This window comes from Nestor notabilis, unplaced genomic scaffold (assembly GCF_000696875.1).
Source record: "Nestor notabilis isolate BGI_N333 unplaced genomic scaffold, ASM69687v1 scaffold5272, whole genome shotgun sequence".
NCBI classification, from domain to species: Eukaryota; Metazoa; Chordata; class Aves; order Psittaciformes; family Psittacidae; genus Nestor; species Nestor notabilis.
In genome coordinates this window covers 87,843-114,729 of record NW_009916884.1, presented here as the reverse complement: position 1 = coordinate 114,729, position 26,887 = coordinate 87,843, and the positions used below count along the sequence as shown (strand labels likewise).

Sequence of the window (26,887 nt, the reverse complement as noted above, 5' to 3'; positions counted from 1 at the left end):
GCATTAAATATTTATGCCATTCACTCAGCTATTGGTCCCTTGGCACAATTAGTATTACTGTACACGGATGGCACCGATTAATCTGCATTCATGCACCATTATCTATTTACAATCCCAATTCCTGCTTTAATTTGGTTTCACACGGAGAGCAAGAAAAGAGAAGGGAAAAAAAAATCAATAAAATGTCAGAAAGTGAGCTAGAAGCAGGAGAATAGTGGGAGATCTCTGCAGACAGAAGATCCAATTTTAAGCAGCCTACAATTTGATTAGCATGAATTTGACCACAGCACCTCTTAGAGAACCCAAGTACAATGAGCAACTCATCGCGTGGGTGCTACAGGCACCGACTGTAGGAGAGTCAAGGGTCACAACCAGAGGCAAGAGCTCCACTTGAAATCACATTATGTCAAGTGTGATACTTTGAGATAATGGATTTAAAGCACGAACTTGAAGGCACGCGCGTGCCCTGATGCTGTCCAGAATCAGGATGCAGTCAAGCACCAGGCTCCGCGAGCCCAAACAGATAAAAGACAAAGGGACATCACTGAGGCTGCTTCCCCCCACCCCTGAACTGTTCTTATTTAGGTTTATTTTTCACCAAAGAACAAGCTGAGCTGCAGAGAGCAGGATACAGACCCAGGGTCACACCAGCACCAGCTCAGGGCAAGGAGCTGTGCCGCTGTTCAGCTTCTCAGTGTCACCAGCACTGTCCAGGGTACAGAACCGGCACCAGCCCAAGCCCTGGCACCCCCAGCACTGCTGTGCTGCTCTGCCACCTCAGCCTCCAGGACACTTCCATTTCCTCACAGGCCTTATTACACCAAAGCATCCCAACTATTCAGAGATTCATTTTCCTTTCAGTACAACTGGGGGACATACTGCAGCAGCTCTTCATATCTCTGTGTTATTATTCACTTCACCTGTATTTTTAACTTTTCATCCAAACCTCTACTCAAATTATCATGAGAGCTGTACCATTAATTCTGAACATCTTATTTGAGCATGTCTATTCTCTTAAACAAAGTATACTTAAGCACCTCTAGACCTCATTTTCTGGTCACAAGAGACATCCCATCACAATGGACTTTTTACAAGGAAAATGAATAATTAGATCAAGTTATTGTTCCTTGCTAAACGCTGCAGGGATGGAAAGAACACACCTGCATCTTAAGTCTGTTCCAGAAGCACAGATGCTGAGGCAATGCAGCAAGATCAGCTTCCCACATCACCCCAAGTCTTTGCAAGTGTCAGGCTGGTGACATGTAAATCCCTGGGGACTCCTGACTATGGAGCACCCTGTAACAAAGCAGTCTGCAAACAACAAAACTGAACTTCTTGGACCCGTCAGGCTTGTGTCTCACCATCAAACGGAGTACAGACCACCTTCGAGGCTTCAGAGTCCTTCAGGCACTTGTTTGAGCCCCCACAGTGGGGCTCACGGGCCATCTTAACCCCAGGGACAGGGATAAACAAGTTGTCTGCAGGAGAGGCAGGACTCTCCTCCTTTCCCAAATGGAACACAGATTTGCTTAAGAGGACAGGTTCTTTTGGAAAGGCAAGTGAGGAAAACTTCTGGACATGTTCAGACACACCATGACCCTACAAACTCCGGTGAACCTGGTGATCCCAGACCAGCTCATGGCATTGGAAATGACACAATATGAGATGTCTGCTCAAAAGCCATCCCATGCAGCAAGTGCCACCGTCACTGTCTCAGAACTGTAGCACTGAAAGTGAGAGAACTCTTCCAACTGGGGGTTCACCTCAGTCTTAGTTCCTGGATGCAGCTTAAGGGTAAATCCCTCTCCTGATGTAACCAGGTGACAGCACTTCTGCCCCAATCCCTCTGCCACCTTCTTGTTTTCTCTTAATGGACCTACACTGATATTTTAAGAAAAGCATTCAACTTTAGCTCTAAGAGCCACAAATCCCTCCTACAGCCTCCCAGAACAGTGATAGCTGCCCTTGCTCCTTCCAGAAGCTGGTGCTGGAAGGGAAATCTCATCAATTCATCACTTACAGCTTGCTTACCCCTTCTTCCTCCTTTTTCTGCATTCCATCAAAAGATGAAAGTGTTTCCATGCAGCAGCAAAACTTCAGTCATTGACATCAACTTTAATTACTGCTGCTCCCAGATAAATTTGCTGGCTAAACCCAAATCGATACCTGGGTTTTTTGGCAGGAACCTTCACACTGGAATCCTTAATGCTTCATTTTTTATGTGACATTTCCCTGCTCATCTTTCAAGGAGTGTAAACCAAATCCTCGGCTGATTCAAGCAACGTAGCTCCATTGCAGACAAAGCCAAACTAATTGGGGATCTGACAAGACTCCTCTGCTCTCTGCACAATTATTTCAGCCCCTCATTAGCCTGGATTCTCTTGGATCTCTGTTAGATTAATTATGGTCACTTGAATGAAGTGGTTCATTAGTCCACATGTGTTTCGAACTATCACAACAGAGCAACTCAACAGGTAAAATGGTCTCTGAGGAATTCCTACTGAATTCAGCAGTTACTTATGCATGTACCCACCCACTACAGAGAATCAGTTTCTTGAACTGACTGTGCACTGACAGGGTATAACATACCTACACAGCTGCAATACACATGCACATGTTAGATACAAATAAAAGGAAAGGGCTCATTGTGCAGGCAAATACTTTGCTTTCAAGGCATTCACAGAATTTAGATATTCGCTTTTCGAGTAAAATCCTTTTCAACCCAAAGGCAAAACTTTACCTGCCACTTCCTGCAGCGATGAGCAAAATGCAGATGGTGCATAAAGGTAATTGTAAAGCACTGGAGATGGCCATGAACAGGAACCTGGGCTCAGTCTTCACTGTAAGGCAGCTACAGTCATGTTACAGCTTCAACTGCAAAATGATTCTGAGGTCAGAGTCACACAGAATCACAGACGGGTTTGGGTTGAAGGGACCTTAAAGCTCCTCCAGCTCCAACCCCTGCCATGGGCAGGGACACCTTCCACTAGAGCAGGTTGCTCCAAGCCCCATCCAACCTTCCTCTTGCACAGGGCGTGTCAGTGGCTGGGACAGTACTGCCCTACAGGTAGACCTTGTGGACTACTTGCGAATGGGAAGAAAGAGGCCCCCCACAAAGTAAAAGAGCCTTTCACACCTCACTGCAAACTGCTTGAATAGACGGAATTTAACTAACAGAACAAGCGTGTCTCTCTCTGGCTCAGAGAAGCAAGGCTGCAGGAACCCATCAGCTGCGGTGGCTGGTACTGAAAAAGAACCATACTGCTGAAACCATGTGTTTGATTACTTGCAAGTACTTTCCATAATACTTTTACTATGGAAATAACATTTGGCTGCAGTCATATCAGAAAAAAAAAAAGGTAACAAACATGATTATATTTATTCTATTCAGGAGCAAACAAACACTAATTCAACACAACAGAAGAATGGCTAATGCAATTGAAGCTTACTAATGCTGCATTGCAAATCCCCCAAAGAAATCTGCTACAGCTTTATTAGAATTTCCTCCAAACCCATTCTGCTTTACTATCAGCACTACAGAGATTGTTTTTTCCCAGTGCAGGCAGAGCTAGATGTGTTGATAACAAGGAGACTGTATTTATTACTAGATAAGTAGCAACCATTTCCATTGCCACATGCACAGATACAACTCATGTCTCTGTCAGTCTAACAATGCACTTAAGTTCCTTTAAACTTGGACTCTTTATTGACAGATGAAGCTGGAAAGCCAGAGGGCAGGTTTGCAAAACACTGAGCCCCCAAAATCCTGCAGACTGAGACCAAGCAGCTGAAAGACCATTTGAACTGATACTGCCTTGCGCTGCCTAACTTTACAATGTCACATTAACAATGGAGGATGCTAAGCTTAAGGGACAACTGGAGTCAGACTGAACCTCAACCACATTCAGGCTACACACAGAAGTTCATGATTGTCCTATTTACTTCTATGGGCTCTGCCCCCATAGCCTGGCACTGTTTGCAGCTACTGGGCCACCTGCAGGAATTCTCTCATCAAACATTAGTTGGGCATTAAAGAATTAAGAAGGGACATAACCCGGGCCTGCTCTGATAACCTGTCAGGCTCCTGAAGACAAAACGTCTTTACAGAAGAGGGGGAAAGGAGACAGTCACCTCCCCGAAGTCCCAAGGGACGCTCAGCAGGTTGGGCACCATTCCCACAAGTCGTTTATGAGACACTAGAGTGAGGCAGGGGGCATCGGCCGCCCCGGCTTTGAGAAGGCACAGGATTGAGGCGGGTCCCAGCGGCTGCCATGAAACCAGCCCATGTGCCACCTCTGAAGAAACTTGAAGCCGACTTTCCCAGCTTTTTACATTTGTTTTCGTAGTTTCTACAGAGGCTCTTCTACAGCGTAGCAAAAAGTCACAGCAACGAGGGAGAAAACAAGATTTGGAAAGCGAAGCTTGGATTACTGACAGCTCCATGAAGACACGCTAAAATTACAGCACTCACGCCTGCAGGAATTACAACAAAATGCAAAGCAGCCTCAGGAAGAAAGGAACCAGAAACTGCAAGTTCCTTGAAGCAAAGGCTTATTTTCTGGCTCCACATTTAGCACAGTGGGATGTGAAGGTTACCAGAGTTTCTACGGGAGACTGCAACTTAATGCTGCTAATAAATAATGGCACACAAATGTACCAAATGCTGAAATACATCTTTAGAGCGCAGTCCCTCTGCCTCTCTTTCAAAGATGAAGGGAACTGATGGGCTGTGTAACAAGGTGAGGTGGTAAAGCCCCCAGAGAAAGGTAAACCAGGTCTAATGGCTGCTGCCTCCAGGCAAAAGTCTGAACTGATCAAGTGATGAACGGCCCCTGGGTGCCAGCGCTCCGCAGCAGCTCAGCCCCTGCTCTTCCCACCAGCTCCTCCAGAACAGGACACTGACTGATGACAGCAGACCACAGCTCAGGGAGCAGCATGTCCTGTCCTGCCCCACCACCCCCCTGGCTCCATCAACACACAGGAGGCTGAAGGCTTTATTTTATCTTGATCATTTTCAAGTGTGCACGAGCCTGGAATGATGGCAACATCCCTCCTGGCCCAAAGTTACAGCTCCATATATTGCTTACATGGTGGCTCAACATTTTCACTCTATTGCGAGTCCTTGGCTCTTGCTTAGACCATGAAAAAGTGCTGCTTTGTTACAGAAGGCATACAGAAAGATGGAACTGCTCCATCACTTCTGTACTTCTGGGTATTTACAGAAAGCAGCTACATTTCCCATCTTTTTAGCAGACAGAACAATTCTGAACTATCACGGTCAAGACTGTTTTATTTGGTAACTTCCAATTGCAGTAGGGTGACAGTAAGACTAGAATCATTGTTGAAAAGAGCTTAGTGGAACCATCTGCTTATTTACTCGCGATACTAATTTAGCATCAAGTCCAAGATATAAGAAAAGCTGCATAATGGCTTTAAGCCAAATCCACAGAAGCCACTTTGTCCCTAAGCTCCCGCCTCAAACCTGCCCTAAATTCTTTAAGCAATGGCTTTCTTGTATCCTCTCTACAGTGAGCACCAAGCGCAGCAGCAACCTGGAGCAGGGCACAGCTCTTGGCCATTTCTAGCATTCAGCAGCACCACCAAGAGCCAGAGCTAATCCTAAACCAGGGATTCTTACCAAAGTCTAACCCCGAGACCTCTCGTGCAGCAATACCCAGACCCAAGATAAAATTTGACCAAATAATACATTCTAAGGCAGCATTTCCATTGGCAGGTTTTTGACCAGACTCTAGATTTACGCTGCAATCACGTCTTACAAGAGGAGAGGTAAACCCGAGGGTTTATCACTCCTCGTGCAGAGCAGGCCAAGAGCAAGCTGGAGTCTGCTCCATCATGTACATCAGCTGCATCTCATGATTTTGAACAGCAGACCAAAAGCTGTCCTCATGCAGCTGCACCTCCCCAGGATCACACACCCAGGCTGGGAAGTACAGGTCGCATCCTTAGCCTCCCCCAGAGCAGCACAGTCCTTTCCCCTCTTGAACGTCTGTTTGACATTGATTCAACATGGAGGTTTAGCAGCCTCCTGCATTGCTTAAAACCTAATATGACAGGTATGGAATAGGTTCTTGTTCTAACTCTCAGCTACTACCAAGAGAATGCAGTTTCCCTTCCTCCTCGGTATAGCCACGCGTGTTTATATAGTGACAGTATCTGCCTTCATCATCTCCTACATTTATTTCCATGGTAATTTTCTTTTCCAGACCTCATTAGCTGCCTTTCTGGGAATTTGTTTCCAGTCTTATATTTATACACAACTGGCATTCCCTCCACACACGACAGCTGCTGGAAAATTATATATATCCCATTAGCAAACAATAAAACAATGTCTGAAAAATCTGTCTGTAAAGCTTGAAGAGCTTTGCTGGAAGTTGGGATTTGTCCTTATTATTAAACTCCAATTTCTGAATATTCTGGTTATAAAGGGAAAAGGCTGTTCTGAAATTTATCTTGGTGAAATATGCTTTGGTAGATGGGTGAGGTGGACTCCAGGCCATCTGCAAAGAAGCTGCTCCATGTTGTCACATTGCCACATCCCTCCTTCCAAACTCTTGCATGTTTGCTCAAGCTCCCATTCAGAAATAATGAGCAGAACCCTTTCCACTAAGGAAAACCAGTGCTTCCAGTCCCTCTTCCCTAAGCATGCTCTTGTGCCAGAAGTAACAGGGAGAAGAGAGGAAGAAACCTCTCTGAGAACCACCCCCAGCACCATCCACCAGCCGTTTCTGTTGGTCAGTGCGTGACCGAACACCGCAGTGCGCACAAACCAAACTCTGCCTCCTCCTTTCTAATAGCAGCACTCAAGGTTTGTCCTTAGACATTAGCCTCCTGGAATAGCTTCCTCAATCACAGAAATTACCTCCCTGCTAAACTTAAGCTGCCAAAACTTAAGCTTTAGAAATAATTAACTCGCTCTGACAGTTACAAGCGCCCGTGCTCAGATCGGAAAACATGTAAAAATACCTTCCCCTGAATGCTAGCAGAAAATATTCACAGTAATGATGTCCTTGAAATGAGGCAGTACAAGGAGGTCAGATGAAAGCAGGTCCATTAGCAGTAGCCAATATTTCAGAGCACAATCTCACCAACTTCAACACATAGCGCATGGCAGGCTTATCACAGGATGGAGGTGTTCTGGCACCTTGGTGAACAGATGTAGAGAGCAACCTTGCCATGAAAGATGGAATAAAGATGTTGTTGCATGCTTAAGGCAGGAGAACATCCAGAGAGGACTGTGTTGTGTGGTGACTTTGGGCTATTTTCTCTCTTAAGTCTGGAAGGGATAAAGCTATTCCACACCACAGCCTGTTTAAAACCTCGGGAGCTGGAGAGGAAGTGATTACAGAACCCCAGACTGGTTTAGGCTGGAAGGGACCTTAAAGCTCCTCCAGCTCCAACTGCTGCCAGGGGCAGGGACACCTTCCACTAGAGCAGGTTGCTCCAAGCCCCTGTGTCCAACCTGGCCTTGAGCACTGCCAGGGATGGGGCAGCCACAGCTTCTCTGGGCACCCTGTGCCAGCGCCTCAGCACCCTCACAGGGAAGAGCTTCTGTCTAATATCTAACCTAAAGCCCACTGCAAGTTCCTCTGCACACAGCACAGGCACTGGACTGTGTGATCCCTGGGCCTCCCACTCCCATTATGGGGAAACTACAGCACTGGGGAGATGCGGAGTAGGCAGAGGATGTGCCTTGTCTGCTCCCAAGTCCCCCACATAAACCATTTAATTGTCTCAAGGCCTTATCTGTTCAGTACTGAACAGAAACGAGACCTGAGCGTAGCCAAGCACCAGATCATCAACCATCACTGAACAGAGGAGCGAGAAGTTTCCCACTCCGGGTCAGACGCACTCTGCACTTCACCCTCCCCTGCACTGTCCTGGGGACCTGGGAGAAGATGCCTTCACAGCTAGCCAAGGCTCTGGGACTCTGTCCTTTTCAAGCTCCAGCAACCCACACACCGAAGGCAGCACATTCCAGTAAGTCCCCCTTGTCTTACGGGAAGCCCTTCCTCACCTTGCTATTAAAAGTTAAATGTCTGTCTCCAGTATAAACCATTAATATTTTATGCCCGCAAGGTGGCTGCAGGGGCAGTGGGAGAAAAAGAAGCGAAATTACTCTCCAAGGTCATTCGAGCAGAGTCATTTACTGAGGCCTCCCTGAAGATTCATAAAGCTGAAATATACATGTCCTGTATATTAAAACTTCAGAAAAAGAGAGAGATCAAATATTATTAAAGCTCTAAGTGAGAGCCATAAAAGGCAGGAAATCCAGTGTTAAGTCAAACGTTGCATCAAATTCAAGAGGAGCAGAATGGAGGAGAAAACGATAGAGATAAGGATTGTTTCACATGTTTACCTTACTCATTTCTGATGCTCCTGTGCTCTGATCGAGGTGCTGGGGACTGGGGGAAAATTAAACCCAAGCCAGGCACAGTTCCCCAGAAAGGGGCCTGGGAGCACTGGATCTTCCCCAGCCAAACCCATCAGTAAATCTCCGTACTGCACAAAGACAAGGTCAGTATATGATTATCTATGGTACCAAAGGGGGAAGTAGTCAAGGTGACACCATGGGCCAGTGGCCCAGAGCCCACGTCCCCAAGCCCAGATCTGGTGCTCTTTTCTCATGTGCAGTCTGCTTAGAAGTCCAGACATGCCTGAGGTAGGACCTTGCCCTGGAGAAGTCATATATAAATGTGGATTTATTTGTTCTCCTGTTTCCTGTCTTTTAGGCAGTATATAAAATATTTCTGTCCCAAAGTTCTTCTAGGTCCAGAACTGTATTTACCCAGAGGTTAGAGAATTGGAACAGACCAATTCAGCATATTAATGATGAACACTTCAGGAGCTCCTCTCAATTTACCAATGCCATCAACTGCATCAGCCCTTTCCAGTCATCTGTGACCCAGCTCAACTCTAGACAGCGTCAGGCATGAAGGTGCCTCTCATCCCGGCTCCCCTTCTCCAGCAAGTACATCAATCCTGTCCTTCGAAAGCCAGTCTTTTCCACACCTCCTTCCTTCCCCTCAGAAGGCGAGCGCTGCTGTTGCTCCATTATGCTAATAAATAAAAGACAAGCAACAAAAAAGATTATCTGTGGCAGAAAGAGAGGAATTTTTACGAGGGAGCAAAGATTCAGTAATGATGATGTTGAAGAAGCAGCCGTTTGTGCAGAGTGGTCCCCCTGGTAATTTCTGCACTGACTACACAAGTATGATGTATAGGATTATTGCAGGGAAATCTCTCATAATGAAGCAGAGCCTTAACTTGGGTTGACACTGCCATTTTACACCACACTATTTAATGTGAGACCTGCAAAGTAATAAATACTCATTCTGCCAGGATATCAAAGCCCTGCGAGAGATGCCAGCTCTCAGCTAAAGCCACAAATTGTTACGTTAGATTCTCATTTCTGCACTGAATTCCACATTGTCCTCATTGCCTCTTTAGAGAGAAAAGGAGTTACCTGCTTAAACCGTACAGGAAGCTCTGAGATTGAATTCAGGGATAAAGTAATGCCCAAGCCTTATTGCAATCCAGCAGCAGAGACACGAAAGTCCCTCCAGCAAAACCCAGTCAATGAAGCTGTGGAAGAAATGACTTGTTTTCCCCCTTTGCTCACCCTAACACTTGCTTTCCCAAGCCAACATTAATGGCTTTAGCTCTTCCTGTCAAGACAGATGCTTTGGAAAGGTGCTCGCAATATCATGTAGATTTACTCAGCAAAGCAGCTGAATAATTGGAGCAGAAGTGCATTAAACAAGCCCGTCCCTATGCTTTTTGGTGAATTATTTAAAAAAAATAAAATCCATTTTCAAGGGGCTGGTGTAACAAAATAGTTCGTTGTTAAGAGAATTCCTGGCATTTGATCCAAGTAAATAAATTATTGTTCCTGCGGATCAAGTGGCACATTCTCAGCAGCAAAGCTCCTGTGTCTGAACACGCCAGCACATCCAGTAACTGAGAAGTAACTACTTCAGAGACTCCCTTGCTGAAAGCTTTCAGAGAAGGAAAACAAACTTATTCCCGATCCCACCCGGCGCTGTGCTCCCGACCCCAGCTGCTAATGCATTGACAGCTGGGTTCAGGTCGCTACCAGCGATGCTTGCTGCCTCCTCAGAGAAGGGAGGGACTGCATCGCCCTGGCCAACCCACACCAGCCTTTGCACAACTATGTTGATGTTGGTATCGCTTTATCATGCAAACCACGGCACTGCAAACTGATCTCAGCCCTTGAAAATGTCACATCTGCAACAGTCATTTCACTTGTTGAATCAGCTGCATTGAAGCTAACATTACAAAACTGTCATAAAAATCTTCATGATGGGATTCTAATAGGAATGGTTCACAACAGTCCCTCAGGATGGACCCTGTGGCTGCGGGCAGTAACGGCAGAGGCACAGTCTGCCACATCCCCAAAGAACCCGCATCTTCCACAGATGGAACAGGAGAAGTAGGAAGGCAATTAAGCAAGGTCACACAAATGGATTGCAGCAAGCTGTGTAGTAGGAGTCAAGCGATACATTTTAGAAGCCCATTAATGCACAGAACATACAGTACAGCCATGCAACAGTTCCCTGAAAAGCATCTCATGTTTATAAAATACTTTACTCAGAAGTTTGGAGGAGGGAGAAGGATTTGTTAATTTCGGTTGTTTCATGCTGTCTGCTTAGTATGGATTTTGCTTGTGTCTGTTCTAGTGTTGGACCGAGAGTGTAACAGAGATTTAATTGGCAGGAATCCCACAGCAGCCTCTGCCAGGAGCAGCTGCTCCCTGTCTGGGAGAAAAGCCATTCTTCTTCCCAGGTTGCTACAGTCTCAGGACATAAAAGACTCTGAAACCTGTGTGGTGCGTTTCTTACCTTCCTGCCCGAATCAGGGCTTCGGGTTAATGAAACCCACAGATGCTCCTACATACAAGGGAAGAGGCTTCAGGGCGCAAGTCGTGCTTGGCAGCCTGCGTGCAGGATGCTTGTACAGAGAATGTGGCCTTGCAGGGACACGACTCGCTGTCAAGGCTGTGTTCAGACACAGGCACGCGCCGCTAACGGCATCTTCTGAAGAGTGGCCTGAGCACAACTGTGGGTAGTAGGCAGGGGAAGACAAAGACCAAATATCTCCACTAACATGCTTCCATATCCCTCACTTACTTGTCGCTTCTCCCAGGACAGTCCTGTAACATATAGTACGGGAAAACTTCTTGAATGGTGGGAGGCTGGAGGGAGGCACGGGAAACAAGTGCATTGACATCTCCCAACAGAGCTTGCCCCAGCATCACCCGATCAGCTCGAGATCTCACCAGAGCTCACCAGCTGAAACTGCCACTGGTGTAATGGGCACTGGGGAAGCCTCAAAAGATCCAGCTCACCCAGGGCCTAGATCTCCAAGCTCTTGCCCACACACAGCATAGGCAGGCAGCCACCCAAGCTCCCTATTCTTCCATTACTAAAGCCCTCACTCTATTTTTAGTCATCCAGTTGTACAAACACGCCCCCCCATAGAGGTACCCCAAGGCCGTAATTTTGCTCCGTACCTATATATCACTGTGACAGATGCAAACATCAAAGATAGACAAGTTTGGGTTTGTCCCAAGGGATAATTGCTATTCTTCTTCTAAATTCAAGAAGCCCAGCTCTCCTTCAGAACACAAAGATTTCACCTGCTCTAGTGGAAGGTGTCCCTGCCCGTGGCAGGGGTTGGAACTGGATGAGCTTTAAGGTCCCTTCCACACAAACCAGTCTGGGGTTCCATGAAATCTTGTTATTTTTTTGTGGGGGGAGAGAATCAGTAGAAGAGAATAACTGGAAAAACCCCGTTGTTACAACTGCTTGTGAGATGCACAAAGTTTGAGCAACGTCCTGTACCTGTTGGTATGTATCAGCCTTCATTCTGATAACTACTGAAGTGCACCCGAGGAACGTTTGCTATGTCCCAGCTGAATGATCCACAAGCCCACCCAGGAATGGATTTTCGCAGCACACCCTCACTTGGCTCCCATGGAGGACTCTCTCTCATGCAAGGGAAGTCTCTCACAGCAGCAAGTAAGGGGTGCATTAAAACAAAAACCAAGGCAGGGATGGCAGCAGCGTTTTATCTCTTCTGCTAACAAATACTACCAAATATAAACCAGAAACCACAGCAGGGGTGAGAAGGAGGTGATCTCACTATCAAGGAAGAACAGGCAGAGTATTCAATCCAAAACAGAACCACTATCAAGAAATACTGCCGAGATCAGTACTCCTTGAACCCTTATCTTACCCACCAGCATCTTATCTGGGGATTCACAGTCCTTCAGCTCTGCAGCATTTACATACAGTATTTAAAATAACTCCTTTAAAATAAACTGCTTATCAGTTCCATGATGTCCCTTTCCCTCACAAGGTGGCTTTGCAGCCTGTTCTTTCTTTTTCCCTGCGTGTAAGGCATCAGAGCTGTATCCACAGGAAGAGAACCTGTGTCTCAGGTCAGAGCAGGAAGCAGAGGAAGGTGTGAGCCACGCTGACCCACTGGAACCACAAAATCCAGATGATAATAACCCATCAGTTCGACATCTAAGCATGTCACCCCACAAAATGGTTTCATGTTGGCAACCAGAGAGAGAACGACAATCATGAGCATTTATGATCCCGATAACCCAGTCAGATGATGTCCTTGGTGATGCCATCAAGAATGCAATAAAACGAGTATCTTCTCATGAATTAGCCCAGGCTGCAAAGGAGGAAGAGCTTTATAATACCTTCATCTGGGTATTGTCCAAATATATACTCAGGTGGGGGGAGATGAACTGTAGCTGCGCAGGCAATGTTTAATTCTCACTTAGTTGGCTCAGTCAATCCCAGCCAGCCCATGTGAAGCCACTCCTGCATTTAATCCTTCTGCAGAGCACAGATGCAGTGGTCAAAACATCAGAAGAGCCCTTGCTACCTTCTCCCAGGCACCCTGGGGTGGTCAGGAACAATAAGATGTGCCCAGAGAGCTTTCAGCCCAAGCCCCCATTCTCTAGATGGTATCACACAGTTACTGTTCAGTAGCATTTTTTTATGGCATGGAAAAAAAAAAAGCTCAATATTGCAATTACTTCATTTAATGCCATGTAATGGCTGAACAAGCTTGTCAGCTACTGGGAAGAGAGAAAAGGCAAAGTATAGTGTAATTGCATTAAAGTGAAAAACATGAGTAACTACTCATATTAAAAAGGGCCAGAAATAAAAGGCAACATAGTGTGAATTACGGAGAAAATAAGTAAGTTTATGACATGTTGAAGATCTGGCATCTTTTAGCAAAATCTTGGAAGCCCACTCTAAGAATCCCAGACTGGTGTGGGTGGGAAAGGACCTTAAAGCTCCTCCAGCTCCAACCCCTGCCCCGGGCAGGGACCCCTTCCACTAGAGCAGGTTGCTCCAAGCCCCTGTGTCCAACCTGCCCTTGAACACTGCCAGGGATGGGGCAGCCACAGCTTCTCTGGGCACCCTGTGCCAGCGCCTCAGCACCCTCCCAGGGAAGAGCTGCTGCCTCAGAGCTCATCTCAGTCTCCCCTCTGGCAGGTTAAAGCCATTCCCCTTGTCCTGTCCCGACAGGCCCTTGTAAGAGGTCCCTCTCCAGCACGAGAGCATCCTCCTCCCAGTCACCTTTGCTTGCCACAGTCAGGATAATAAAGGGTGAATAAGGAGCAGGGAGCAATTGAAAGCACACACTTCACAGGGCATGTAAAGAAGATAAACTGGGCTCATGTAAAGAGTTAGTAGGTCAGGGACAAGGCCCCTCTGGAGCTGTCTCTCCTGCAGGGAGCTGGAGAGGTGCTGCATTGCAGCACCAATGTCCGCTGCAAGCACAGCCCTGGCACTTGGCATTTTGATAGTCTGGCAGCCCAGGGTCTCCAAGCCCTGGGAGCACCGGCATCCCTGGTCAAAGAGCCCTGCTGCCGGGTGCGGCAGGAGCACGCTGAGCTCCGCGCCTGAGGGCAGCAGAAAGGAAACAGGGAAAATAATAGTAGGGGATTTGGAGAAGCAGCTGGGATGCTCCTCAGCAGCGCAGCACCTCGCACGCTCCTTACCCCAGCCTGCAAAAGCCAAAAATCAAGTCTCACAGCCTCTGGAATTAAGGCACGATGATGACTGCTGACACCTGCAAAGACTGGAGCGACGGTGCTTCACCTTCACAAAAGAAAACAGCCAAGTAGCAAGAACGTGCCCTATTCCCTTTTGCTTTGCCAGCTTCTGGACACCAGGAGAGGCAGCAAGATTTGCCACCACAGAAAGAGCTTATGCCCCAGTGTCCTGCTAAAAAGACCCATGTGCACGTCAGCTAAAAAGGGAGCTGTTCTGATTAAGTCTTTGACCTTAGCTTTATGCAGCTGAAAATACCTGTATCTCTTATAAATGCAACACATCCACCAAAATACCATCAGGTTATGAAATGTAACATACTACCTCTATTTACCCTGTGGCTTTTAAGACAATATTATGTGCTGGGACCTTATGCAATCACAAATCAGACTGAGAGTCTCCAAGAGATGAAGCTCTTAAAAGCATCTCCAGATTCACAGTGTATAATTACAATACCAAAAGACAGACAGTGCTGAACCTTTTACTTCTGCTCTTACACAAATGTTGAGCTTCCAGACATGACACAACTTTTCTTCTCCCTCATCATGCTTTACACAGCTCCTCTACACCTTAGCACGTGTCTGATCTTTTCAGCTCAACTCTCAAATGCCAACATTCATTTACCTGATAATTAACATCATTATGAGCACTGACATTTTTCTCATCTTCCTGCTTTTTTGTGCCTTGATCGTTCCTGCCAAGGGGCTGTTTTCACTTCCAGGTTTTTAAAGCAGCAGTAAGAAATTGTTATTTCACACTAACAGCTAATGTACATTGCAGAGATAACTCCTGACGAGGCAGTAACCTCGAGCGCTGCTGGAGGCGCGCTGGCAACACGTTCACCATTACATTAATGGCAACTCATGTGGAGTTTTCTACTTCTGTTAATCTTCCTGTGTTGTCCTTTTTTTTAACATCATTCCTTGCAGCATATTCTCACCTACCATGGCAAATTGGAACCAATTTCATACTTTAATCAACACTCATTAAGCAACAGGCAGAGAAGTAAGGGCTTAGACGCGCGAGCCATTGCAGTGGCCAAAGTCTGTGAGGATTTTGTGCCTCATTTCTTTTCATTGGAATGTCAAATACTGGAGAAACAGCATTACATGTAACGTACCCTCTTCAGATTCTGCTTTTCACCGGGAATTCAAACAGGTCCAAGACAAAGGTTTTCTCCTGCCAGGACTGATGGCAAAATCTTTTCTTCGTGCTTAGATACCTGTAGCCTCAGGATGCGTTTCTAACTCTGCACTGACCGGAGAGCGACAGGAAGCAGGTATCTCCGAGCAGCCAGGGCCTTGTCCAGGTCCAGTTAGGAAAATGGACAAAAATCCACTTGAATGAACAGCCTCAGGAGGCCTTTATGTATATTCGTATTATAAAACAACTACCAGCACCCCAACCATTGTGCAGTCTCCTGCCTGATCTAAAAATCACCATTTTGCACCAGGAGGCGCAGCAAACACTCAGCACCAATGCACAGGGGTTGATTTCCACATCTTCCAGGAATCCTCTGAGGAACCGATGCACAGGCACATAGGACAGCAGCACCTACTTACCTCGGAGATGTTTGTGAGAATCAGGCAAAGCACACGCTAAGAAATTAGACTGAGGAAACTGAGACTGAATTATTCCTTTCTGAGGAGCAGAGTGAGCTAACAGAACACCTACATCTCCCTACAGGCATGACAGCTGGACTTTGAAGGCTTGGAAATCCAACCTACTTTGAAAGAACATGCTTTAGGCTAGCAGCAATGGTGTTCACAACTCCAGTGATACCCAAAGGAATTCCTGCAAGAATCCCAACTGCTTTCCAGCCAAACACCATTAAGAAACAGCAAAACCACCAAATCAGTGTCTCGCGTTAAACAAGAGCGAAGAGATGTTAAACAAGCACTTTTGGTGCCTCTTCACATACATCCACAGGACCCAGGACAGCGTGTGGATGATGACAACAAGCAGGAAGGCAAGAACTATCCGTCGGGAAAACAACAGAAATGAAGCTTCCGTGTCCCAGGGCCCAGGCAGAAGTTTATACTGAAATAAAAAGTCAGGTTGCTACCAGAGAGAGAGACCTTTTAGGTGGATACCATCAAGTGAAAATAAAGACTGGAAGATTATTAAGGCACCAGTTATCTTTCCTATTCCGCACTTGAGTTTCCCCCAGCAAAACACACAGCAAACTCCATGCACCTTGTTGTGTTATCAGGCAGGACCAGTCATTTTTAAGTTACAGTTCCCCATAAACTCACATCAGATAACTTTTTCTCTCACTTTATTCTAACTCACTTTATTGTGATGTTCCTGACTTATGACAGCAGTGCAAGGGGGGTAGCAACAACCCTGCAACTATTCCCAGCTGTACGCAACTCCAGAAGCACTAGAACAGGAGTAAAATGCTTTCCTTAGCTGAAGAAAAGAGCCAAGCTGTAGACAGTGAGATACAGCACGTGGCAGAGCAGCCACCATGCTGCAGGAACATCAACCCGTCACGTCCAGCAGACAAACTGCTGGCAGGAGACCAAACCAGGGAGATGCTGAAACCGCTCTCCAGGATTGCACGGTACTATTAGCAGCATGTACCATGTCTGGTTCCCCCACCCCCAACGCTTCCAAATCTGTGATTCAAATTCATGTATTAAACGCATTAACGGTTTTCAATTAATGTGGTTTACACACGTGAACTCTCTGCATGGGCTGTGTGTCTGTTGCAGGCGCTTCTTCGAGGCTCACATTCATCAGGTGCTGCTTCCATTTGTTAACCGGGTAATTCTGATCACTGATATTTGCATGAAGTGATATTTTAAACACATTTTATTAAAATTAATCTCATCTTCAGGCTTAGAATTCATTATCCATAAAACCACAGAGCCAAAAGCCTGCTGGTGTAAACACACAGGCGGAGCAGGCTCCTGCGAGGTTGGAACCATGTCTTGATGGCCAAGTTCCTCAGCGCTCACCAATGTCATCGTCTCGAATTCAAGCGCATTCCAAGTTGGGTTTTGCTGCCCACAAATGATTTGCTCCTAACAATTACTATTCCACCTAAAAAACCTCTGGTGTAGAGCAAGTTACAGTAATAAAGCCACTTTATTAATAGGGTATTTGCCCGCGGAGGCCCCATGGAAGCAGCAGCACATTAAACCCCACCACTCACTCCATGCTGGAGAAGAGACAAGATAGATGCCCGCGTCCCCACCCCACACTGACCTGTGTTTACTTCAGCACTTCAGCCCCAGGATTTAACTGGACAGAACTGGCCTATTGTGATGAATTATGTAGGTAATTCAGGGACACGAGCAAACATTCTACCGAGTTCAGATTAATGGCCTCAATTCAAAGTGAATTTTATAAACGACCTAAACCAAGTGGGACACGCACTGTCTCATGTGCATCTTAACACAATGCACTCCTCAAGCCAATTTCACTGAATATCATCAATTCCACATTTAAATGAAATTCCTGGGGAAGAACTGCAAAGAACTCAGATAAATGAGGCTAAATAAACCAAATCAGGGAAAGTGCAAAGGAGTTTTATTTGTAGCTCCTGAACTCTGGGAATTGGGGAATCTGAAAAGTCTCTTAGGCTGAATTATTGAGATAATAAAGCACCTGCTGGAGAGATCTCTGAATGCTTTAATGAAATTATTTCATTGCCCCAGAATAATCACAAATGCAGGTTCTCTTTTGAGAGCAAAAGAAACAATGCAAAGTAAAGCAGGAAAGATAAATGGAATGCAAATCAGCCTCTCCACTCAGAGGAAGCAGAAAAGAGCCATGACACGAGAGGAACGAGTCTGATGGCACTGTGAACAGGCTGACTCTGCTCCAATTTTATTTACTATTGCAGGGTCACTCGAAAACAGCTAAGAATAAATACAGAAGGGGAACAGACAAGCATGAAAGCACCATCACACTGAAGCATTTTGTTTAGGCTTGATTTTGCCAAAGGCTCCTACATGTAAATCACAGAATGGGTTGGTTTAGAAGGGACCTTAAAGCTCCTCCAGCTCCAACCCCTGCCCCGGGCAGGGACACCTTCCACTAGAGCAGGTTGCTCCAAGCCCCTGTGTCCAACCTGGCCTTGAACACTGCCAGGGATGGGGCACAGCCCGACAAATCATCTGCCCCTAATGCAACATCATTAAGCAATTACAGAAGTTCTACTAGCTGCAGTGGAATCATGCAATTAGAAAGTTATCCATGTGGAATACAGGGATGACTCCCTACTTGCAGGCTTCTATTCCCCACCTTTACCTTTCAGAAAGACAAGTCCTACAGAAGTAGGATCTGTTACATAATTTAATACTTACGCAATCCACTACATATGAATATTTAACACTACTGGGAACTTCAATAAATCACCTTGTACTTACAACCAATGGTCAAAATCCCTATTTGTTTTATTCATAGTCCTCTTCTCAGTCACAAGAATTGCAAAGCGGACAGAAAAGCTAGCCATTTCCTGGGAATAACTGATTTAACCTATTAAAAACAAGCCAACAGAACACGGGAAGTTTCTTTCTTTTATTTCCACCCAAATCCTGCAGAACCTCATTACATTTTCATTTACTAAAATGTAATTAATGAAGGCTTTTAAACCCTCAGAACCTTTCAAATTAATGAAAAGTCCACCCAAATAAATTAGACATGTAGTCCAAGAGCTGCAGAGTTAAATAACAGTAGTTATCCTGACAGGAACCAAGAAACAGCTGTCACATACAATTATTTTTAGGGCTGCTACTGAACCATTTTCACATTATGAGCTGCCACCTCTCAGCAGCTAACAGCAGCTTCACATTTTATCATGACAAAAAATTAGAGGCAACCAGTTATCTCCTTGGGTATTACACACATTTGTAACGTCCTGCGCATTAAATGGAGCTAAAGCCCAGCACCGTGGGAGGAACACAATCCCAGGCCAGCAAAGAGCTGCTACATCACCCCAGCTGTGACTTCGTCCTACCCCTTTGGCCAACAGTCAGAGGAAGGACGCCCGGCTCTAACCTACTGGCTCTGAGAACTTGATGTCACAAGTGCCCAACGAAGTCATCACCAGCACTCAGCCCAGTGCGCTCCAGCAGCCACCCCACTGGCTGGCAAAGCCTCCTCCTCCTCACCATCATGTTGGGAACATAACCACGCTCCAAACGGGAGGACAAGCAGCCACACGTGTCAGCCCACCTCAGCATGACCAACCCTGCTGGCGAGCTCCCAGATAATAAGGAGGAAGCTCATCTGCTGTTGCGCATCTTCATCAAGAAGGTTGAGACCAGCCAAGAGCCTGAAACTAGCAGAGAGGTTCCAAAGAAAAGGTCAGGAAGACGGAAAACCATGTCCAGGAAGGGGAAAAAGAACTCTAAGAAGGCGGCAAAGTGCCACAGGCCCAGGCGCTCAAAGAAGAAAGCATCAGGTGCTCTAAGGGGGGTGAGGAAAACGCAGAGAAGGCGGCAGAAGAAACACGTTAGCTTCATCACAGACAAGCGGCCGCTCCCTCCTTTCTTTCTCTTCATGGCAAAGAATCGTCCCAATCTTCAGAGATCAAATCCAGACTTGACAGCGGTAGAAATGGCCAAGACGTTAGGGAAAATGTGGCATCAACAGCCACAAAGTGATAGAGATAGGTACAGAGAACAGGCCGAGTACCTGAGGAAGAGAAAACGAAGGAGACGACAATAGGCCAGGGCACAAGCCAGAGACAGCCAGGAGAGGAGCTCACAGTGGAAAAACATCCACACAAGAAGGAGGAAATGAAGACTTTGATGCTCTGCTTTGCTGATAAGACTGTGACCTTCTGCAATTTCATTTCATCACTTGCGCCACTGCAGCTCCTTGTGTAGCTTCAACGTTCGTGAGCCTTACTGAAATAACTGCAAACACAAGATAACCACGAGGCTCAAGGCAGGGCAGTAATTCAGAATCAATAGAGCTGGCTCTATACTGATGGCAACAGGAAGGCTTGTGCAGGCTAGAGATGGATGTTTCCTGCTTATCCATAATGAAAAGAGCAATGAGTCTTCTCTGTCTCCTCTTCTCTCCCAGATAGCAAGTTAAAAACATGCTCCTTCACATGGAATTCTGGTCCTAACTTAGGAGGTCCTGGAGCTTGAGACACAACAACCAACGCAGCCTTGCCTCAGGGAAACACAAGGTTCTCCACCGCTGCCAGGACTCTGTAGCTGTTGACCTGCTTGTACTACACAGCAGTATGTAACTTCTAAATGCAGGGGGGGGGTCCTACATAAACCATCTGAACAATGAAATGGAAATAAACTTGCTTGTCCTGGTTTTTGCCTTTGCTGAACAGCAGCATCACTTGGAAAGGATGGCGGCTTCTGCTCAGAGGCCAGGAATAACTAACAGCTAACTCTGCAGGCCAGAGAGGAGCGGAAAACTGTGGGAAGGTGCATGAACTCAGATCCAAACCAGCCCAGGAACCCACTGAAGGGCTGAAGGACCAAGACTGGCACCAGAGAGCTTTCTCCTCTTGACCACAGCCTTTCTACAAGTTCCTAAAGGAAGAATCACAGCACATATCACACCAGGGTCAGTGCCTATTTCTTTAAAGAACTCTGTCTCGACTTTCTTCCTTTGGCTTAAAGGGAATCCTAAATTTGATCCAAAAGACTAGATCTGTAATAGAAAGGCTGATGTCCCGAGCTATTTATGAAGTAACCAGCAAGCACTGCTTGGGCGAGAGGTCATCTGACTTCAGTGACATCTCGGAAAGTCTGCACTTTGGGGAGCGCTCAGTTGCTCTCCACACTCTAGGAAGTGTCTCACACAAGCCCAATGCTCCACCAGCTGGTCCAGTCCCCGAGCACAGCCTCTGTCCTCTGCTCCCTGCTCAGGCACTTCTTAAACGGCTCTTTTTTTCCTGTTTTTAAGAGGCAAGATTAGCAGCAGAGAGCAGGGAAAGGGATCCTTCTTCAATGCCACCTTGCGTACTTTGCTCAAAGCCAGCTTGGACACAGGGGCTTAGAGCAACCTGCTCTAGTGGAAGATGTCCCTGCCCGGGGCAGGGGTTGGAACTGGAGGAGCTTTAAGGTCCTTTCCAACTCTAACTATTCCATGATTATGGACTTTGTTAGGGTCTTAGCACCATCTACTGCGATACTGGGAGATGGAGTCAGCAGGCAGCAGATGCCACTGCTGGAAACTTAAACCCCCAGGACATGCCCCTCGTAAGTAGGAGTACAAATGCTGACAATACTGAGTAAAAACTAATACTCTGCTATGACTTGGTGGCAGAGTGTTTAAGGGAGCAGGGACAAGAAATATCACTTTAATGGTTCTCACGGCTGCACAGCCGCTAACAGCTTGACAGTATCTATCAATTAAAATCTATTCCCAGCTGCACCCGTGATGGCCACAGCAGACTCTGCAGCTATTTTTGGCACAGTACAAATATGAAGTGGTTAAAAAAGATGCTTCAAAAAGGCCCAAGATATTACCCATCCAATTATACTTTTAATGGAATCTTTGTGTCTTCCATCTCTCAACTTGCTAAACAACTGGCATTCAGGCAAAATCATGCTCTGTGAAGCTGCCACACAGGTTCCACTCAATTTAGCACATCATAGTCTGATCGTGAGTAATGTCTTCAAATACCTGCAGCACTGCCTCAAAACATACACTGCTTTGCAAACACACACTCCAACCAACTCCCAGTATGGCCATTCCCACCAGGCTCTTCAGCTGACATGCAGTCTGCGAGGCTGAGGGACAACCCTGGCTGCCAGCTCAGAATATACCACATTCCAGTTACCTGCACTGGGAAATCTTTCACTGAGAGGAAACAGGAGGGCCTGGAAAAGAGTACACTTGAAACTGGTGGAGGTTTTCACCTGCATCTGCTTTCACACTAATGGCATATAGGCTACAGATGAAAACTGTTGGAGCTAAGCACTAATAATCATAAATAACACTTCTGGAGATGCCTCATAGTAGCAGCAAGGAAGCTATGGACTCTGAAGAGCCTGCGAGCAAGTGATGGAGAAAGAGGGGTAAATGATTAATATGACTCTTATGGCAGGAACATACCTTGGAGGCCTGTGGTAGGTTCCTTCACCTGCTTTCCACACTGCAGTGAAAGCACACAACGAAACTCTAAGTGAAGCCCTTGGTTCCTTTTAGTATTGGAACAATTTAAGCTCACTACAAGTCTTTGCACACTTTTCATGTACTCAAAACTGATGTTAATGATGTTATAACAGATCTAGTAATGCAATTCTTATCGTAATGCTACCTGTGTTGCCACTGGTAAGGGAACAATGAGTCAAGAACACCTTGTAGTTTCTGTGGGAGAAAATGAGCTAGACTGTCTTCCCTGCAAGAGAGCTGAAGGGACCCACCAACGGATCCATCTGGAAAGGATTTGCTTTCCCTGCCATCTCCATGAGGGGGCTGAGCCAGAATTGTTCAGTCTTTATCTACAGCCTTCAGAAATCCACTTCCCCGTGCTCTGGCCCGGGGCGCACACGCACGTCTCTCACCACAGCAGCGCTTGCTCATATTGGTCACAGACGTTACACGCTTAGGTCCAACTTCAAAGCCTGGATAAACAACCCTGAAAGCCAAAATTCACATACTCCACTCACCATTTATGTGCATGCAAACAAAAAATATGCATCTGAGCCCAGAAGCAAAACTATCAGTAAGGAGACGTGGCTGCTACACTGATACTCCTGCTGCAATCAAGAGAAGCCCATCTCTGTAGAGATTGTTCCCTCTTGTTAACTGGGAACAACAGCACTTCATCCTACCTCCTCATTTAGCCTCCATTCTCCTATGTTAGCAATATTCTCCTCTGTGCGTACAAGACAACTGTCCAAAAGCTCTCAAGAGCAGTGGAAGCACCAGAGCATTTCTCAGGAGCAAGTTCCTTTAATAGATGTTCTCTGCAGTAATGCGCCTACACCACTGCCCTGCCTGCTGCATAACAGCCACGAGAAGTCCTGCTCACAGCAGCTCACTGACACACTGGGTATATCACACAGGTTGGGACTAAAAGCAAAAGCACCCCAGAAACACAAAGCACTGCAATTCTTTATAGATGCTTCAGTGAGGAGCTGAGCCTTTGAAAGCCCTTGTTTGGGGTCGGTGGAGTTTTTTAGTAGAGCAGACGCATCACTATGGATTTGGCATCTCTCAGTGTATTTAATAAGTTATTGGCCTTATTCACGTTTCAGAGTTAAGGGAAACAGTAGAAGAACACAGAATTAAGTGATTACAGCAAAAGCCCACGCCAGCCACAGCACGTTCATAAGCCCTTGGCTGTGGCTGTGTCGCAGAGAATGGGAAGCGAGCCACTCCAGGCCCCTCTTCTGGCTCCCAGCAGCTCCTGGCCACCCAAAAGGGCTTTTGAGAACAATCTGCAGCAGCCTGAATCAGGCAAAGCCTGGCAGAGACCTCCCCAAAACTCTGCTTAGTCAGGAGCAGATTAATTCGTTACAACTTTGAGGCTTTGAAGAAGGGCCCTGTCATGAGTTAAGTGAGATGTTAAACTGTTAGAGAAATCAGAAACTTGAAGAGTTCTTTGCTCAATAACTGCCTGGCAAAGAATCTTTTTGTTTTAGAGAATCAACAACTTGCTTCTGTTCACAGCTTGGTTTTAATGCGACCAAAAAGACACCAAGTTACTAGAAGGTAAAAAAGCCACAGGACCATGGTGAAGAGCACAACAGCTTATTGCTGAGTCCATCTTGCACCAAAGCACAGACTGAGCGTTACAGAGCACACCCCCATCCGCACGGATCGGCGAGGCAGGCAGTGCATCCTGTCACCCTTGTTAACTTTGATGTACATCACGAATCACTGGGATAACAAACTCATCCCCTGCACGCTGGCACAGCACGTAGCTGCTGCTCTGTGGATTCTACTACAGTTTTACAAGCTCCCTCCATCCCCCTCTGTCCAACAAGAAAACGTATTTAGCACAGAGGCTGCCTGTTGACCTTGCAGCTCTTGGTGAGAGGGCATCTTCATTCCAAAATAGAGCGAAGATAATGAAACAGGTCTTCAAAAGCGTGCCACTCCCACCGAACTGCAAACCCATCTGTTTCACTTGGTAACAGCTACCAAAACAAGCAGGTGCTCAGTTATGAGAGGTGCAATTAGAGCAGCAGGTTGACAGACACGGTTTTGTCTTTCCCAGAATTCATCATTTAGATGGACAAAATAAGTGTCTGCTTATGCTCCTCCTAACCTCGGGTAAAACCACAGCAGGTATGTTCAGTCGGGCAGACGCACGAGACTGGCAGTTCTCTAGGGGGTGATATAATGCATAAAATACCACAATGTGAACATGCTTAATACCAGTTTCTTCTGGAACGTGATGTTCTTTAAGGTCCCTTCAAACCCAAACCATTCTATGATTTTCTACATGAGAAAAATTTCATCAGATGACCATTTAGGAGACCACAGGCACCAGTTGAGATAATATTAAATATGCTCAATAAATTGTTTGATTCAAAGTCTGTTTTCCACCACTCTCATTGCAAAAAAGCTTTATGCTTCCTAGAAGAGTAAACAACAAAAGTACACACAGAAGTTCAAGTAAATGAATAATAAATTCAATGTATAACTACCTACTCGTGAATCCACAAGAAACTGGAGAACCTATCCAACAGCAACTGGAAATGAGCTGCAGAGTCCCAGCAGTTGCTTGTAACAGGACTTGGCTGAGACAGGGGTGGCAAAGCCATAACCTCACAACTGCCTGTTACTGTTCATTAATTTATGTGGCTGATCCGCTATATTGGCCAGATCAGGAGGGTGAAGATATTAATTCCTCTTCTGGGCACGTGCCCATGAACACCACCATCGAGGATGCTGTGACACATGCATGAGATGAACAACCCTCACAAGTTGGTTCAGCAAAGATTCCATTTTAAGGGAAGGGGAAATCCCAGGATGACCTTGTTCCTTGAGAAATCAATGAAGAGTTCACTGCTTGACTTCATCGTGATGCTGAAAGAAACACAGGCACGCACCACACACGGCTAGGACAGAACAGACACGTCCATCCTTCCCTCTGCAAGGGCTTGGAACGGGCTGAGCATCAGAACCCCGCACTAAGGCTGAGGTTAGTGGCAGGGCCTTGGGCCAGTCTCTTCCCTCCAGTGACCAGCAAAGGGAGCACCACTCAATGTGCTTTCTTGGGAAGATGAAGGGGCCTGTAAAACCTGAGCAGACATATTAAAGTTGCCAAGACAGCAGAATAAGAACTGTACAAGGGCAGAACATCCCTTTTAGGAAGTCTGTGTGGATGACCTTAACACAATGTGAAGTCTTCCAACTGCAGAAACTGTCAACTACTTAAAGGCTCTGGCAGCAGGTTTTACTTTGGTTTTGTACCTGCCTTCTGTGTGCTCTTTGCTGCTCTAACAGTTCCTCTTCCAGGTTCTCAGAGGAGATCAAGCTGCAACTTTCCCGCTCAGTCTCCTCAGCGATGTGAATTGTGCCACTGGAGCTGATTGCTCCGTGCGCTCGCTCTGTATCTCCAAGTGTTTGATCGGATAAGGAATCCTGAAACACACGCTTCAGCCTGAAATTAAACTGACTGTGAAGCATTCAGAGAAAGGCGGGAGACATCGAGAGTCCACATTCTGCTGAAATCCACCTTTACACTATAGTTAATACGGGGCCAATACTGGTTTCTACCTTCATTAATGATCTGGATGATGGGACACAGCAGACAACACTAACTGATGTACCAGATGGATGCACTGACACCCTAAGGGGCCTCAGGAGGCTGGAGAAACAGGCAGACAGAGCTCCCAGGAGGTTCAAAGGGAAAGATGACGTTCCAGCCCAGGGGAACATGAACTCCTGCATCAGCCCCGGGGAACATGAACTCCTGCATCAGCACAGGCTGGGGCTCACTGGCTGGAATAAGCTTTGCAGATGAAGGCTTGAGGGTCCTGGAGGCCAAGGCTCAACACGAGCCACCAACATCACCGAGGACCCGAGCACCTCCCTTGCAGGAGTTCAGCGTTACACGTGCCATGTCAGTTCTTGAGATGCCGTGGCTCAAGTGGCCTTACAAAGCAACCTTGCAGCTTCACTACTGAAATCAGCACCGTACATTAACGGGTTTATAAGCATTGCTACTTATAAGTCAGAGCCTGGTGCAGCAATTATAGCTCCGCAGCAGTCAAATCTTCAAGGAAATTACCAGAATTAGCCACAGTTTACATGAACTTTCTACCCTTTCAATCAATAAGGAGCCATTAACAACCAATTCCAAGCTGTCCATTGTTTATAGCACTAGAGGGTTGCTGCAGCCATGGCAGAGCCTGCAGCCTCTGAAAGACATTCTCGCTTTATTGTACTCAACTTTAGTTCAATATGACTTTCCTGGGCAGAGTGTTACAAACCACTACGGCTGCAAACCTTGACGTATTCTAACTTACAAGGTAAAGGTGGTTTCAAAGCTGTGCTGAGGTCAGGTTCTGGTTTCATTTATTCACACACTCCAATATTTTTCCATTGCTTTGATTCCTACCTATAAACCGCTTAAGAAAATATCCCAGGAAAAATATTTAAGGAGAAGAAGAAACACGAAATTCACAATTCCAAACATTTCAGACTTGTTTATGTTTCAGGTAAGGAAACCTCACAAGTTCAGGGTGAACGTCAGGATACCTCCGAGACTTCCATACACCCAGAGCAGCTGCAAGTTGTCTTAAGAGAATATGTAGAAGGGAAATGAAAATCAAATCCACTGTAAGTCTCCCAAACTTCGCTGCAGCGAGAGC

General features: G+C 46.2%; 2 protein-coding genes across 2 annotated transcripts in view; one reads left to right on the top strand and one right to left on the bottom strand.

Annotated features, from left to right (window-relative positions):
- The window catches only part of LOC104413724 (CUB and sushi domain-containing protein 2-like), a 188,317-nt gene that overhangs the window by 74,970 nt on the left and 86,460 nt on the right, over positions 1 to 26,887 (bottom strand). The window lies entirely within an intron of this gene.
- Positions 19,317 to 19,805, top strand: LOC104413723 (high mobility group protein B2-like). The gene has a single exon (XM_010024796.1). The coding sequence runs from the start codon at positions 19,317 to 19,319 to the stop codon at positions 19,803 to 19,805; it is 489 nt and encodes a 162-aa protein (XP_010023098.1).

Bases quoted from the DNA above. Each gene is read 5' to 3' on its own strand.
- LOC104413723 (XM_010024796.1), top strand. From the start codon at position 19,317: ATGACCAACCCTGCTGGCGAGCTCCCAGATAATAAGGAGGAAGCTCAT.